Below are 15806 nucleotides of genomic sequence, written 5' to 3'. Positions count from 1 at the left end.
AAATCTCAGTTTGAGTCTCCATTACCTTTTTTTATAACCTTATGGCAGAAACGGACTACCATATACAACTGTCATTAAATAATAAAATATAGCATATAATCTATCACAAAAAAGAGATTCTACACTGGTTTAATCCTTTGTGAGATATTCTAGATCTTTCTCTGCTGTTGAAGTGATTTTCAGAAACAGATATTCTACATCACTTCGCCGTTGTGGGAAGCCAACATTTTTTATTACTGCTTTATTGTTTGATAAGTGATATTTTAGATCACTTTAGCGTTCTTGAGAAAATTCCAGAATGCTTTACTGCTTTACAATAGACACAGTAGATAGGGACAGAAAAGAGAAAAGAAGAATCTGTTTTTCCCATTATTTTGTCCTTCATGTCAGTCTTGATCAGTCCATTCCTTCTCCAGAAAACCCTTTGGCATGCATGCATATGAGTGTGTGTGTGTGTGTGTGTGTGTGTGTGTGTGTGTGTGTGTGTGTGTGTGTGTGTGTGTGTGTGTGTGTGCATGTGTGCATGTGTGTGATGTAACTTTACATGATGCTTTCATGATTTCATGAGGTTTGTTACATGCTCACACAAGCACCAGCTTCACACAAGAGATGCTTTTGTCCTGGTTTCCTGTGTTAAAGACTGAAGGTCAAAGGGCAAGAGCTAAGGGCCATCACTCCGGAGACGAGGTCTGCCGAGGTCACCAGGGCAATATGAAACAAAACCAGAGTTCAGAGAGGACGTCATATCTACGGTCTCATCTCTCCCTTCCCCTCCAATCAGAAAGAGGTCTTTATGCAGAAACCTAAAGGAATGCTGGAGTCTACGGACGCTGAGGAATCATATTACTCCTGAATCCTGATTTCAAGATCCTCTATTATAGATCATCCTGCTGGTCATGCCCATTAGTACGACTGAAAAGCTGTGAATTAGCTATTACACTGAAAAAAAAGCTAGTAGATATAATAAATAATTATAAAGAAACAGCAATTAACACACTGAATTACACATAGTGGCACAGTAAAAAATGTTTAATAATTAAATTAAATTAAATTAAATTAAATTAAATTAAATTAAATTAAATTAAATTAAATTAAATTAAATTAAATTAATTAAACCTTCCTAAGGTTATATTTAAAATGCAAAAAACAATTATCATAAATTATCTTTTATATAGCAATAAATCAATAAATGGATACATAAATATTTCTTTATCTTATAAATAATTATAATTAATTAATTAGATTAAAATAAGTTAGAATCAGCATTAAACGTCAAATTTTGAAATTTTTGAAAATAAAAAGTTGATACACTGACAATAAAATTAAATTAAATTCCCTTGATTATATTTTAAAATAAAATTGAATTGAATTAAATTAAATGTAATGAATTATCATATTTTTATATCTTAAAAATGTAAACTTTATTTAAGAAATATTAATTTATTTATTTAGATAAAGCAAGTTATTTTAATTACATTTTCTAAAACATTTTTTTTTTATATTAAATGTGAAATTTTGAAGCAGAAAGATTAAAATAGTATTTTCTTGTAAAACATACTCCAGTAAGCATTGTTTTATTTACATCTGTGAAAAACAAATTTCATTTTTACAGTGTAGTCTAGACCCTTACTGTTCTTTAAACTGGTTTTCGAGCCTGGCCAAGTTCTCAAAGCCCCTTTAAAATCAGCGAATCTGACCAGACTTGTTGCATATCCTTTTTAGAGTCTGAAATATATATATGTCCAAATCTGGAACAATCATCTCTGTCTGTACTGTTGTGACCTGGCTCTGTTGTTCAGGATGTCTTTCTAGAGGTTTGGCTTTCCTGCAGGTTTACAGACTATCACCAGAACTCCAGTGACCTACGACCCCTCTCTGTTACCCTGGAAACCCGCCACAAAAGGAAGAGGAAGACAATGGCCTTATGGGTATGCATGAGGAGGAGGAGTTAAGAAAAGATGAAGAGTAAGAAAAGGAACTTCTTGGCCAAGAGAGCTTTTCTTAGTCAGCTACGTGTGTGTGTGTGGGTATGTGTGTGTGTGTGTGTGTGTGTGTGTGTGTGTGGGTGTGTGTGTGTGTGTGTGTGTGTGTGTGTGTCTGTGTGTGTGCATTAAGTAAATCTTGAGCATCTGAGTCAAAAGTGTGCAGAGAGAAAGAACAGATGCATTGTATTTGGAGCGATAGATGATTCATTTCTTCCATATGCTTTCACTCACCCTGTGCATTTCTCAAGCAGTCAGGCGTGTGTGTTTTCTTAGCTGTACTTAAGGGACAAAATCATCCCCAGAAGTGAGCTAAATCTGACAAAACCTCCCTTCTAGGGACAGCTGGGGACATCCTCAAAGGTAAAATGTCTTATGAAGGGATGTGTTTTTTTAGAATTAAGACAAAAAAAATGAGCAAGCATATTTAGCAGAAACTAAATGCAACAGAAGTCAGCTACAAATCGAATTTGCTTTAAATAGCTAGACAAACGTGTCAACACTGGACAAACTATACTGAGCTGCTTTTTAAGGGCAAAAATTGCTAGATGAAGCATAATGGAAGGGAACCTAGAAAAAGTCAAAATTTTATTAAAACTTCATTAAGCAGAAAGATACATAGTGGCAATGTAAGACATAAAACTGTTTTATTTTTTATGTTCAGCATTACATACATATTTCCTTCTACGATAAGAAAACTGCTATATGATGCATTAGATTTTAGCAAATATTGGGGCATTAAGTATTTTTTTACTGTATGTATATGCTATATATATATTTAGAAAAGCCTTTGTAGCAGTAACACACTTACGAAGCTTAGAAATATTGTCTACGTAGGCAGCATACTAGAGTTTGGATCACAGTCAGTGTGATTTAGTCTCATCTAGTTTAGTCTCATAATGCTGGTATTGCATCTCTCTCCTTGTCTGCCTCGTCTCTCCCTCCTTCCATCAAATTCTTGAGATTTTCAGAGTTCCTGCCAAAAGGAGAGTGTAGGGCACCGTGGCTACGGCCCACTGTGTAGTGAAGAGGTGCTCAGACACACACAGACAGTTCAGAGAGCGACAGTAAAGTAAAGTACAGTAAAGGCCAAAAATAAAATAAAAAATGTAAATTCAATTCAATTAAATGTTCTTTATTTTATTTTTTTATCTTAATTAATTTAATTTAATTTATTTATTTATTTTACATACAGACAGGTCAGAGAACGACATATAGAGTAAAGGCCAAAAATAAAATAAAAAATGTAAATTAAATTAAATTAAATGTTTTTTTATTTTATTTTTTTATCTTAATTAATTTAATTTAATTTATTTATTTATTTTACATACAGACAGGTCAGAGAGCGACACATAGAGTAAAGGCTAAAAATAAAATAAAAAATGTAAATTAAATTTAAAAAAATTATTTTTTTTATCTTAACTAATTGAATTTAATTAATTTATTTATTTTACACACAGACAGGTCAGAGAGCGACATATAGAGTAAAGGCCAAAAATAAAATAAAAAATGTAAATTAAATTAAATTTAATGTTTTTTATAATTTTTTTATCTTAATTAATTGAATTGAATTTATTTATTTTACACACAGACAGGTCAGGGAGCGACATATAGAGTAAAGGCCAAAAATAAAATAAAATAATTAAATTAAGTTAAATCTTATTTTAATTTAATTTTTTTATCTTAATTAATTTTATTTATTTATTTATGTATTTTTACACACAGACAGGTCGGAGAGCGACATATACAGTAAAGGCCAAAAATAAAATAAAAAAAAAAATAAAAAAATTTAATGACATTAAATTTAATGAAATTACAATTAAATAATTTATATCACAATTTTTAAAAAATTATGTTAAATGTTAAAATAAATTTGTACATGCAACGGGACCATGCATTGGCTCAGCATTTTTCGTCTGTGCTCTTGCATAGAAACAGTTTCTGGCCCAATGCGGTCACATTAACAGAACACTGAGTCATCTCTCTCATCTTTCTAAATAGATTATCCAGAATGTCTGTGAGGATGGGAGGATGAAAGAGTTTCTGAAAGAGTTATTGAGGGCAGAGAGTCTGTGTGCTCTGAACAGACAGCAGCAGCCCAAACACTGGAAAGATGGAGAAGAGAAGTAAACAGGTGCACCTGCATGTGTTTATGTGTGTGTAGGGGTTAAAGTGGGCCGGAACGGTCCGGAACTGTGTTCCGGCACGTCAGATAAATTAATAAATAAATAAATTTATTAATATCAGTGATAGAGCGATATTAGGCTATAGTTTAGAAAATGTTGTATGTGCACTGTCAAATTGCAGCCAGCCTGGTGCTTTTGATCTGAAGGAATATTGAAGTAATATCACCTCCTGGCCCCGCCTTCACAAACACGCTTACCGACGTGTGTAATGTTCTCAGTCACGGTTCTCCTGTCTGATTTGAGGGCATCGCCGCCGGTTCAAAGCAAGTCGTGGTGTTTACAGTTCCTGTTCTAGCCATAACTAGTGGATGTTGCAGTGGAGTTAAAGTCTAAGGTGAAGTAGGCTAATGTCAAATTTCCATAATTTAGACAGGGCAACAAACACAAGTTAAAGAATGAGCAAGTCTCCGAGTTAGACTATTATTTGCAGGGCGGTATGGCTCTGTTCATCAGCTAATGTTACTCAATGAGGAATTCACCAAGGATATTTTCGTAAACAAAAACTGAAACTAGACTTATACTATTGGTCAAATTTTTTTTCTTAATCTGGAATAATAATAAAAAAATCACAATAAATGAAAAACGAAACGAAATTAACAACAGTTAGTGAAATAAAATATTAATTAGCAAAAATCAATAAACGTTTTCGTTATTAATAAGCTCTTTACTGTGGTGGAAAATCTGGCCAATGGCTGTTTAGGGAAATGGCTGTTCGCTGAGGCGATTAACCGCTCAATGAAGGACCGTGACCTTGAACACTTAAGCGTCTGATCATAAAGGATGCGTCTGTGGCAGTGAAATGGAAAATAACACAGATTATGAGACAGAAGTTGAACTATAAACTTGAGCGCTGCATTTTTAGTTTCTTGTGCGAGAAGCGGGTGCAACAGCAAGACAAGTCCGTCAAGCACAAAAAAAACTTTATTGTAGCCTACTACTTCTGTATGTTTGAGATGTCATATTTTCACCAAGGTTGGCAGGCTGAAATGTGCTGTTATTATCTTTGTTTTTTTACAAAACATTGCTAATAATATTATCATCCATGTGGAGAGACATTTCCCCACAATGTAGAGAATACCAGCACAACACATACACACACGCGCACGCACGCATACGCAGACAGACACACACGATTTCATCTTTAATATGAATTAGTTTGTCTGAATTTTTCATAGTTTTTACTTTGTTGCATTTTTTTTTTTTCAATCTCAAACCATTATTTTATTTTTATTATTAAGATGTCTGCTCAAGAGTTAACTAATCTGTGCCAAAAATTAAAGTTGATGAAATTAAATGTCTTGCTTTGGTCTTAACCGGAAGTGTTCTGTTTGCTCTGCTAAACTATAATTACTAATAAAATAATATAATATAATTACTAAAACGGAAACTAAAACTAAATTAAAAATAAAATAAAAACTATATAGAAATGTGTTTGCAAAATAAACTAAAACTAACAAAACCATTGATAAAACTAACTAAAACTAAACTGAAATTTAAAACAAAATTGAAAACGATATTAAAATAAACTGCAAAACTATCATAACCATGTGACAAACATAAGGTTAACTTCAAGGTAGTTGGCTGGCACTCCAGCTTGTCACTATTGAAAGAGACAAAAATGTCCATGAATAGTAATTACACAGAATAAGGCAGTCTGTCAAAACAAAACAAAATAAAAGCATTAAAATATCAAGTAAATAAGTATTGTGATACTCGGTGCCACAGTGACACTCTTGTCCCAAAAATTATTTCTATACCACGATACTCAGTATGTTGTCCCACGGCGAGTAATTTTTCCGTTGCACCTACACAAAATTTGAGGGTTCCCCCACCTGCCAAATCCCACTTTAACCACTGTGTGTGTGTGTGTGTGTGTGTGTGTGTGTACTCACAGGGGTAGAGTTGTTTAGTAGGAGCGCTAAGCTGTGCTTCTTTTGTGACCCTGTAGGCGACATCAGGCCCTTTTGACGACTTCCGGTGTGTGCAGAAGCCTGTAGTTTTCGTTACACCCTCCGGCAAACTGTGAAAATCTAAAATCTTTAGAAGATCGGCTGGCTCAGCTGCAAAAAGAGAGGGAGAGAGACACAAAATTAGTTTACAGCCATAAAAACCAACAACTCTCCCTCAAAACCTATAACACATTCAAATAGCTTTCTCACTATAACACATTATATTATATAGCATTTTCATATATTTCTACTTTTTTACATTATAATTTTTGTTATTGTTTTTATTTACGGTAAATGTAAATGTCTCTTAAAAACAAATAAATACATTAAACATGCAAAAGAAACTTTACAAAACATGTGACAACAAATTAGCATACAACCCGAATTCCGGAAAAGTTGGGACGTTTTTTAAATTTTAATAAAATGAAAACTAAAGGAATTTCAAATCACATGAGCCAATATTTTATTCACAATAGAACACAGATAACGTAGCAAATGTTTAAACTGAGAAATTTTACACTTTTATCCACTTAATTAGCTCATTTAAAATTTAATGCCTGCTACAGGTCTCAAAAAAGTTGGCACGGGGGCAACAAATGGCTAAAAAAGCAAGCAGTTTTAAAAAGATTCAGCTGGGAGAACATCTAGTGATTAATTAAGTTAATTGATATCAGGTCTGTAACATGATTAGCTATAAAAGCTTTGTCTTAGAGAAGCGGAGTCTCTCAGAAGTAAAGATGGGCAGATGCTCTCCAATCTGTGAAAGACTGCGTAAAAAAATTGTGGAAAACTTTAAAAACAATGTTCCTCAACGTCAAATTGCAAAGGCTTTGCAAATCTCATCATCTACAGTGCATAACATCATCAAAAGATTCAGAGAAACTGGAGAAATCTCTGTGCGTAAGGGACAAGGCCGGAGACCTTTATTGGATGCCCGTGGTCTTCGGGCTCTCAGACGACACTGCATCACTCATCGGCATGATTGTGTCAATGACATTACTAAATGGGCCCAGGAATACTTTCAGAAACCACTGTCGGTAAACACAATCCGCCGTGCCATCAGCAGATGCCAACTAAAGCTCTATCATGCAAAAAGGAAGCCATATGTGAACATGGTCCAGAAGCGCCGTTGTGTCCTGTGGGCCAAGGCTCATTTAAAATGGACTATTTCAAAGTGGAATAGTGTTTTATGGTCAGACGAGTCCAAATTTTACATTCTTGTTGGAAATCACGGACGCCGTGTCCTCCGGGCTAAAGAGGAGGGAGACCTTCCAGCATGTTATCAGCGTTCAGTTCAAAAGCCAGCATCTCTGATGGTATGGGGGTGCATAAGTGCATACGGTATGGGCAGCTTGCATGTTTTGGAAGGCTCTGTGAATGCTGAAAGGTATATAAAGGTTTTAGAGCAACATATGCTTCCTTCCAAACAACGTCTATTTCAGGGAAGGCCTTGTTTATTTCAGCAGGACAATGCAAAACCACATACTGCAGCTATAACAACAGCATGGCTTCGTCGTAGAAGAGTCCGGGTGCTAACCTGGCCTGCCTGCAGTCCAGATCTTTCACCTATAGAGAACATTTGGCGCATCATTAAATGAAAAATACGTCAAAGACGACCACGAACTCTTCAGCAGCTGGAAATCTATATAAGACAAGAATGGGACCAAATTCCAACAGCAAAACTCCAGCAACTCATAGCCTCAATGCCCAGACGTCTTCAAACTGTTTTGAAAAGAAAAGGAGATGCTACACCATGGTAAACATGCCCCGTCCCAACTATTTTGAGACCTGTAGCAGAAATCAAAATTGAAATGAGCTCATTTTGTGCATAAAATTGTAAACTTTCTCAGTTTAAACATTTGCTATGTTATCTATGTTCTATTGTGAATAAAATATTGGCTCATGTGATTTGAAAGTCTTTTAGTTTTCATTTTATTAAAATTTAAAAAACGTCCCAACTTTTCCGGAATTCGGGTTGTACTATTATGTCAATATGCAAGTTTAAACTAGTATGCATTATACATTGTTTACTGTGTGTGCTGTTTGCAATAATGCCCTAAGTCATACAAAACCACAAACATGTCATTAGCAACCTAAAGCACCATCAAAACAAGCGACCACAGAACGACAAACCCAGCCAAGTGTTTCGTGTGTTTAGAGGTCAGCTGACCATACGAACAGTCTTCAAAATCACACACACAACCTTTCCACTCTCTTTAGTGGAGATATGGAGTGCAGACCACACACAGTTCCTCTGCATTAAATGCACGCGCGCACACACACACACATCCCTGGTCCTTATCTCAAGCAGGTCTATTTCCATGAAGTCAGAGTGACAGTGTTTATCACGAGCACTCGCTGGGATTCTGATCAGTGCAGTCTGATGTAGTCTAAGAGAACACAGCACTGAGATGCTGCACAGCGTTTACATTGTTCCTTGAGGTATTTACATTAAAGTCCGTCTGTTCATTTCACTGCTGCTTGTGAAGAGCGACTAAAAAAAATATTTGGATCTAAAATGAGCAACTTTAAAACTGAAGTGTGTCATTTATTTAAGGCACCATGAAACCAAATATGATCCTGGAGCACAAAACCAGTCATAAGTCACTGGGGTAGCAACAGCCAACAATACATTATATGGGTCAACAGGGTCAATTTTATTTTATGCCAAAAATCATTGGGATAATAAGTAAAGATCATGTTCCATGATGATATTTAGTAAATTTCCCATTATAAATAAATAAAAACTTCCTTTTTGATTAGTAATATGAATTGCTAAGGACTTAAATTGGAAAAAGTTTAAGCAATTTTATCAGTATTTAGATTTTATTGCAACGTCAGATTCCAGATTTTCAAATAGTTGTATCTCGGCCAGATATTGTCCGATCCTAACTTTTTTTTTTATATCTTTTTTCACTTAAACATACTTCACATTACATACTATTTTAATTAAATAAAAATAAATAATTCATTTTTGTTAATATTATTATATTGAAAAAATATCTAGTATACAGTATAAAATATTTTATATTAAAATAAAAAATAATACATAATAATAATAATAATAATAATAATAATAATATTTTTTAGTAAAATACAAATTATAAATAATTATAAATTAATAATTTCTTTATTGTTTGTTTAAAAAAAAAACATTTATAATATTTTTTTTGTTGTATTATAGCATTCCTGTAGCTAAAACAGTAGAGCATGGCATTTGTCATGCTGAAATGCTGGATTTTATTCCCATGAAATACATAACGTTGATAAAATATGAATCATGAAAGCAACATAAGTTGATTATATAATGTACCATAAGATGTATAAAAGTGCCTGCCAAATACATAATAGAATTTAAATGAAAGTTATAATAAAGTGCTACTGAACAACCTATAAAATGCTCAGGATTGGCATAAAAGACAACAAAAAAATAATGCACATTATGACTACACTAATAAACAATGCAACTAATATAATTGCCAATTTTACAAAATGAATTCACTTTAAACACATAGAATCAACAAGACAGTAATTCAGAGCAGATTTAGCTTTTTAATGCTTCCAGACATTACCAAAGAATTCAGATCATTTCATTTTAGAGTGAATTCATTTGCAGCAATTGTAAATCAGACATCAAATCTCATGTAACTGACTTTGGCAACTGTCAGATAAAAGAATAAATGTAATATCAACAGACAAGATCATGTAAACACATTTTACTAGTACACATCATCAAGAACAGCACACTATAATCAGAGATGCATGCAGTTTTAGGCGCACATACTAAAATTACACAGCAACTGCGATAATTCAACTGATTACAATGATATTCTCCTTCGTTTTCTGAGCTGTGATAAGCACCTGTGGAAACCCGGCGTTAGAGATGCGAATCGCCGAACCACATCGAGGTTCTCTGGTTAAAACACACTGCTATGCTTTAACAATAAAGGAATGTTTTAAGGCGAACCGAGGGCTTCCCCAAAATGAGCTGTTTTATATATATATATATATATATATATATATATATATATATATATATATATATATATATAGGACTTAAAATGACACACTTTAACAGTTCGATGATAATATGCTGTGTCAGTCAAAAAAATTGTATATATATTGTTATCATTTAGCAAGCTGTGGAAATGAAAACCATTCCTGAACTTCACAATTGTGGTCAAACTTGATGGTTTGATAAATATATGTGGTAATAGCTGGAAATATAAAGGTTTGTCACACATATACTTCACAAAAAACCAAATGCTTTGCTACAGAGTGTATATAATGAACTATCTATCATGTAAACACACCCAGATGCTGCTCGTATCAACATTTGGGTGGGGGGGGGACACGAGAGCTTGCAGGCAGAGCTAATATTTACTCCAATATTTACACGTACAGAAGTGTATATATATATATATTTTCTTAAGGATGTTTAGTGGGAAAGCTGTAAATGGATGTGATGTTGCAGCTGTTTTTCCACACAGCAGGGAATCAAGACCTGCAGACACAGTGTAACCCACTTACAGAAAACACATCTATACCAACACTCTTAAAATACAGTGCTTCTGTAGAACATTTCGCTGTATGGATCTCTATAGTTAAACAGTTTCATTATAAATGCAGTTTGGGACTGGTAAGATTTTTTTATTATTTTAGAAATTCTTCTGCTCATCAAGGCTGCATTTATTTGATTATAAATTATGGGTGTAACGGTACTCAAAAATCACGGTTCGGTACATACCTCGGTTTTAAAGTGACGGTTCAGTTCATTTTCGGTACAGTAAGGGAAAGAAATGCAAACATTAAACTGCAGGTTGTTTATTACTATAAACTTCTTTTTTTTAACAATTTGTTTACACTTTTTTTAAAACATTTTTTTATAAAATATATATAAAATAAAAAAAGAATAAGAAATAAAATACTGCTGCAAAGTTCTCTACTAAATAAAATACTCTCAGTCTCAAACCAATATCACATAATAAAATATAATGAAAAATATAAATAAATAACAATGATTACAGTGCAGCATTACCAATCCCAGCTTGTAGGTCTGCTCATATTTAAAATATATATATATATAACTTTTCCAAAGTGTAAAGTGCAGCATCAACACTTTCAGTTTTTAGACCTGCTCAGATTTCCTTATTGCGTTGGCCCGATCGGAATTAAGAGCAAAGGTCTGTTTAAATGCTGACGGGATCTGCGTTTGAATTACGGTCGTTTTTTTCCTAGTTGTAGTGATGTTAACATTCGCGTGATAACTTTTGAAAACTTTAGAATCAGCTGCAGGGCGGGATTTGCGCTGAACGCGGAGACTTCCGCCACTTAATATGTTCGTGTGGACACACGAAAATGTACCTATGTTCCGCACACAAAATATTGCATTCGGTCATTCGGTACACACGTGCACCGTAACGAAAGCCCTGTACCGAAACGGTCCGGTACGAATACACGTACCATTACACCCCTATTATAAATACAGTAAAAAGAGTAAAATTGCTAAATATTATTGCAATTTAAAATAAGTGTTTTCTATTTGAATATATTGTAGAATGTCACGTATTTCTGAGATGCAAAGCTGAATTTTCATCATCATTACTCCAGTCTTGAATATCGCATGATGCTTCAGAAATCATTCTAATATACTGATGTGCTGATTAAGAACATTTCTTATATTATCATGAATGTCAAATCTTGATTTTTTTTTATGATTGTGTTGGATTTTTTTCAGGAGTCCTCGATCAATATAAAATTCAAAAGAATGACATCATAAATATATCATCTTAAATGTCTGTAGTCACTTATAATCAATTTAATGCATCCTTGCTGAATAAAAGTATTTATTTCTTTAAAAATCATCTTCCTAAACCCTAACCTTTTAAACAGTAGTATATGTGTGTGTGTGTGTGTGTGTGTGTGTGTGTGTGTGTGTGTGTGTGTGTGTGTGTGTGTTCTAATTGGAACCTTTATCTTTATGAATGAATTATGACATTCTGAGTTCTAACTCTAATTCTTATTGGATCAAGGGTTTCAGGTCTAAAATACCACTTACTATGATAAAAATAAATAAATTTAAAAATAAATAAATAAATAAATCACTGTAGCACACTGTCACGAGTGACTTACACTATAAAAATGGCAGTTTTTGTTGCTGGAATTTTGCCGTAAAAAGAACATTTTACGGTTTTAACTTAAAATTACAGTTAAATACCGTAATTTTATTAACTGATATAATGTTAATTTACCAACCTATTGAAGTAATGAAATCTGTTTTGGAACTTTGTAATACACTGATAACCACCAAATGCAGGTGGTGATGAGAAATTAACATTTATAGAAGGTGCACAGTGTCATTCACATAAACACTACACACCATCATGGTAACATGAAACTGAAATAATGCAATAAACATTAATTTAACAACATTTGGTGTAACACACAACCCTAATATACAAAACTGATAAGAAAAAAATATGAAGAATCATAATTTAAAAAAAAATAAAAAAATGTGAAATGTAACAGGGAATTTTGGGAATGTCATTTTGCGGTTATTCGCTGTAAATTATACAGTCTTTTTCCACTTCTAAAAAAATGGTATACTACCACAAAATTACATGTAATGTCCATTACAGTTTTTCACCGTATATAGAAGTGGAATTTACCATTAACCATTTAACAAGTTTTTACTGTAGCATTTTTACAGTCTTTTTCCATTAAATTCATGCTTTTTTTACCATTTACCATTTTGCCACTTTTTTTTTTATTAATCAGATATAGAATTTTCCATTATTATCTACATATTTAGACCGTAATTAAATCTGATGTTTTACAACATGTTTTACAGCTCAGGTTAAGTAGAATCTATCAACATCCTGTAAAATGTCATTTTAAAATCACCCACACATACAGGACCTGCTCAGGTGAAGCACTCGGGTTCACCTTACAGTCACTCAGCAGGAGTGTTTACACTGCGTGTGTGTGTGTGTTTGCCCTCTTAAAGACCCGTCCCAGAGGAACACAAACATCACCTGTTGAGATTTACTCCGTCACCGCAGTATTTCCCTCAGCAAACACTCTACAGACCGCAACTCAGGTGTGTGCAAACACTCCCATTCATAAAAGCACACTTAATAGAAAGACCAATTCCTTTTCCTAAACATCAGCCGCCACACACACACGTTTCCTGAGATTATTATAATCAGACAAAAATGTCAGCAATTAAAATACACAGGAAATAAGCATAAATCAAATGAATGTAATGACTAATCTCTCCGTCTGTCTCAGAATTAAACGTGCTGGGCTTCAGTGTCAACTTTTAATTACATATTGACAGCATAACAGATGCCACGCACACACACACAGTCCCAAACAGAAAAACACATCAAAACAACCAGATCCAAAACCGCATGACACACAAAATACATACTGCTTCACACACACACACCAACAACTCCTATTTTCAGAAATCTGACCCTGTTTTGGAAAGCTGCCCAAGATCTAAACATTCAAATTAAAAGTTAGTGACTTTCTGCTTTAATGTAAAAATAGTTGTAAAGCAAAAAAGTGATAAATTAGCATGGGTTTGAAAAGAACTACTGAAATTATGCACATATAATGTACAATAATAAAAAAAAAAAAAACAGCACATCTCATTTGAACATGCCTAAAAGATCATAACAGGTCAAAACATGACTGTTTGATCACTTTATAAACGTTTAAGCTTCTTAAAAGCTTATTATACCAAATCATATTGAATTAAAGAGCTTTACTGTAAGGCTAATACTTGATCTGAATTTCATTAAAAGGAAATAACTGTGCTGCCAAAGCAGCAAGAAAAATGTGAACGTTTCAGGCAAGTCTACATTTGTTAGGTTTGTACTGTATAAATGAAATTTGGTTTGTATGCAGATGAATGCATACATTATTGCAATTTCAAATTACTGTTTTCTATGTGAATATATTTAAAAATGTATTTTATTCCTGTGATCAAAGCTGAATTTTCAGCATCATTTCTCCAGTCTTCTAATATGCTGATTTTACTGCTCAAGAAACTTTATTATCAAAGTTGAAAACAGCTGTGCTGCTTCATATTACTTTTGATTTTTTTTTTCAAATAAACAGCGTTTATTTGAAAAAGACATCTTTTGAAACATAAATATCTTCACTGTCACTCTTGATCAGTTTAATGCACACAGTTTAAACAGCAATGTATAAATGGTAATATCATATGGAGTTATTATGCAGTATTTAGATGTAGGCTATAAAGTCTACAAAAATAAGAAGCACATCTAAAGTTGAAATTATAGACAAAATGAAGTCTCTTTACCTTAAAAATTGCAGTGTGTAATTTCTTTCCCACTAAACCTCTTTTGAGGTTGACCTCTCGCTGAGGACGGGTAATTAACGACGAACCCATCACATGATGCCAGCCCAGATCTCCATCACAGAATCAAACCAGTGTTCAGTATTCAGCCCAGAATGATGTTTGGTTTCAGCAGAGGGCTCTGAGCTTCAGCTCTGCTGGGGTCACTGAGGTCATTCTGTTTAAACTGTTTAAACTGAATCCTCATGACCTCCACTTGAGCAGGACATGCACATTTCTTTCAATATGCATGCAGGGTCGGGAAACAGTTTGGAGTCCAGCTGTGTAGCTGCTCTTGAACACACACTCAGACACGAGCAAACACACACAGGAAGGTGAACGGAGGAGACACAGGAAGACAGTTGACAAGACGAATTCCCTCTCTCTCTCTCTCTCTCTCTCCCATCCTGAGACAGTGACCAGACTTATTATTTTAAATCACCAAACAACAAGAAATGGATGAGATAAGAGAACGACACACATATTTATTTGCCAGACATAAAGTTTCATAAGTATTTTTCTGAAACCCTACTAAACTTCAAACTACAACCACTCATTGCACAGACAATACAGCCTAGCAACCAAATATGAACTTACAAATATATTGATCATCATGCTTGTATTAATTAACATAAACAACAGAGCCAACAAGCACAAACACACAATCATAGAAAAAGAGGAACAAGATTTAGTACAGAACCCTTCTTCCTAGCACATGTACCGTGTGTGTGTGTGTGCGTGTGTGCGTGCGTGTGTGTGTGTGTGTGTCGCCCTCTCACACAGATAGCACGGTGTCTCTGTGAGGTGGAAAAATGCACTCAACACAAGATCAGTGCTCTGAACACAAGCAAACTTTTTCATCTTGTAGTTTTCAAACAAATTTTCACCATTCACTTATACAAAAACAGAATTTCCACCTCAGTGTCGTACAGTGATAACGTATTTATACTTTAGTTAGCATTAAAGTTATTATAAAGTATTAACACTAATAGCCACAACTATTTGAAAAAAATGTCCACCATGCAACATTCTCACCCAGACCCAAAAGCATGGGTTGCTTCACAAAACTTGACTGTGTGTATCTACAGCACATCTGGAGCGAGTGAAGCGTCTGATGGTTACAGCGGCTCTGTGCAACAGAATCTAAAGCGAGACGGGTTTGGAGTGTTCGAGGATGCCTAGAATGTTCCATATATCAGAAACATATGCTGCATTAAACTACCAAACCACATCACACAGTCAAGATGGAGAGACCGCTCACATACGCTGCTTCTTCAGATAAATCCGTGAGAATCTGACCCTCAGTCAGACCCTAAAAATG

At 34.1% G+C, this 15806-nt stretch overlaps 1 protein-coding gene across 1 annotated transcript in view; it reads right to left on the bottom strand.

Moving 5' to 3' along the window:
- The window catches only part of col5a1 (procollagen, type V, alpha 1), a 62712-nt gene extending 47176 nt beyond the window's left edge, over window positions 1-15536 (bottom strand). The window contains exons 1-2 of the mRNA XM_059525417.1: window positions 15521-15536; window positions 6061-6285 (exon numbers count right to left, since the gene is read on the bottom strand). Of these exons, the coding sequence (XP_059381400.1) occupies window positions 6061-6285; window positions 15521-15536 (241 nt within the window). The remainder of the gene's footprint in view (window positions 1-6060; window positions 6286-15520) is intronic.
- Between the last annotated feature and the right edge of the window lie 270 nt (window positions 15537-15806).

This window comes from Carassius carassius, chromosome 36, assembly GCF_963082965.1.
Source record: "Carassius carassius chromosome 36, fCarCar2.1, whole genome shotgun sequence".
Taxonomy (NCBI): Eukaryota; Metazoa; Chordata; class Actinopteri; order Cypriniformes; family Cyprinidae; genus Carassius; species Carassius carassius.
The sequence above is the reverse complement of the archived record's forward strand: the minus strand, read 5'-3'. Positions and strand labels throughout refer to the sequence as shown.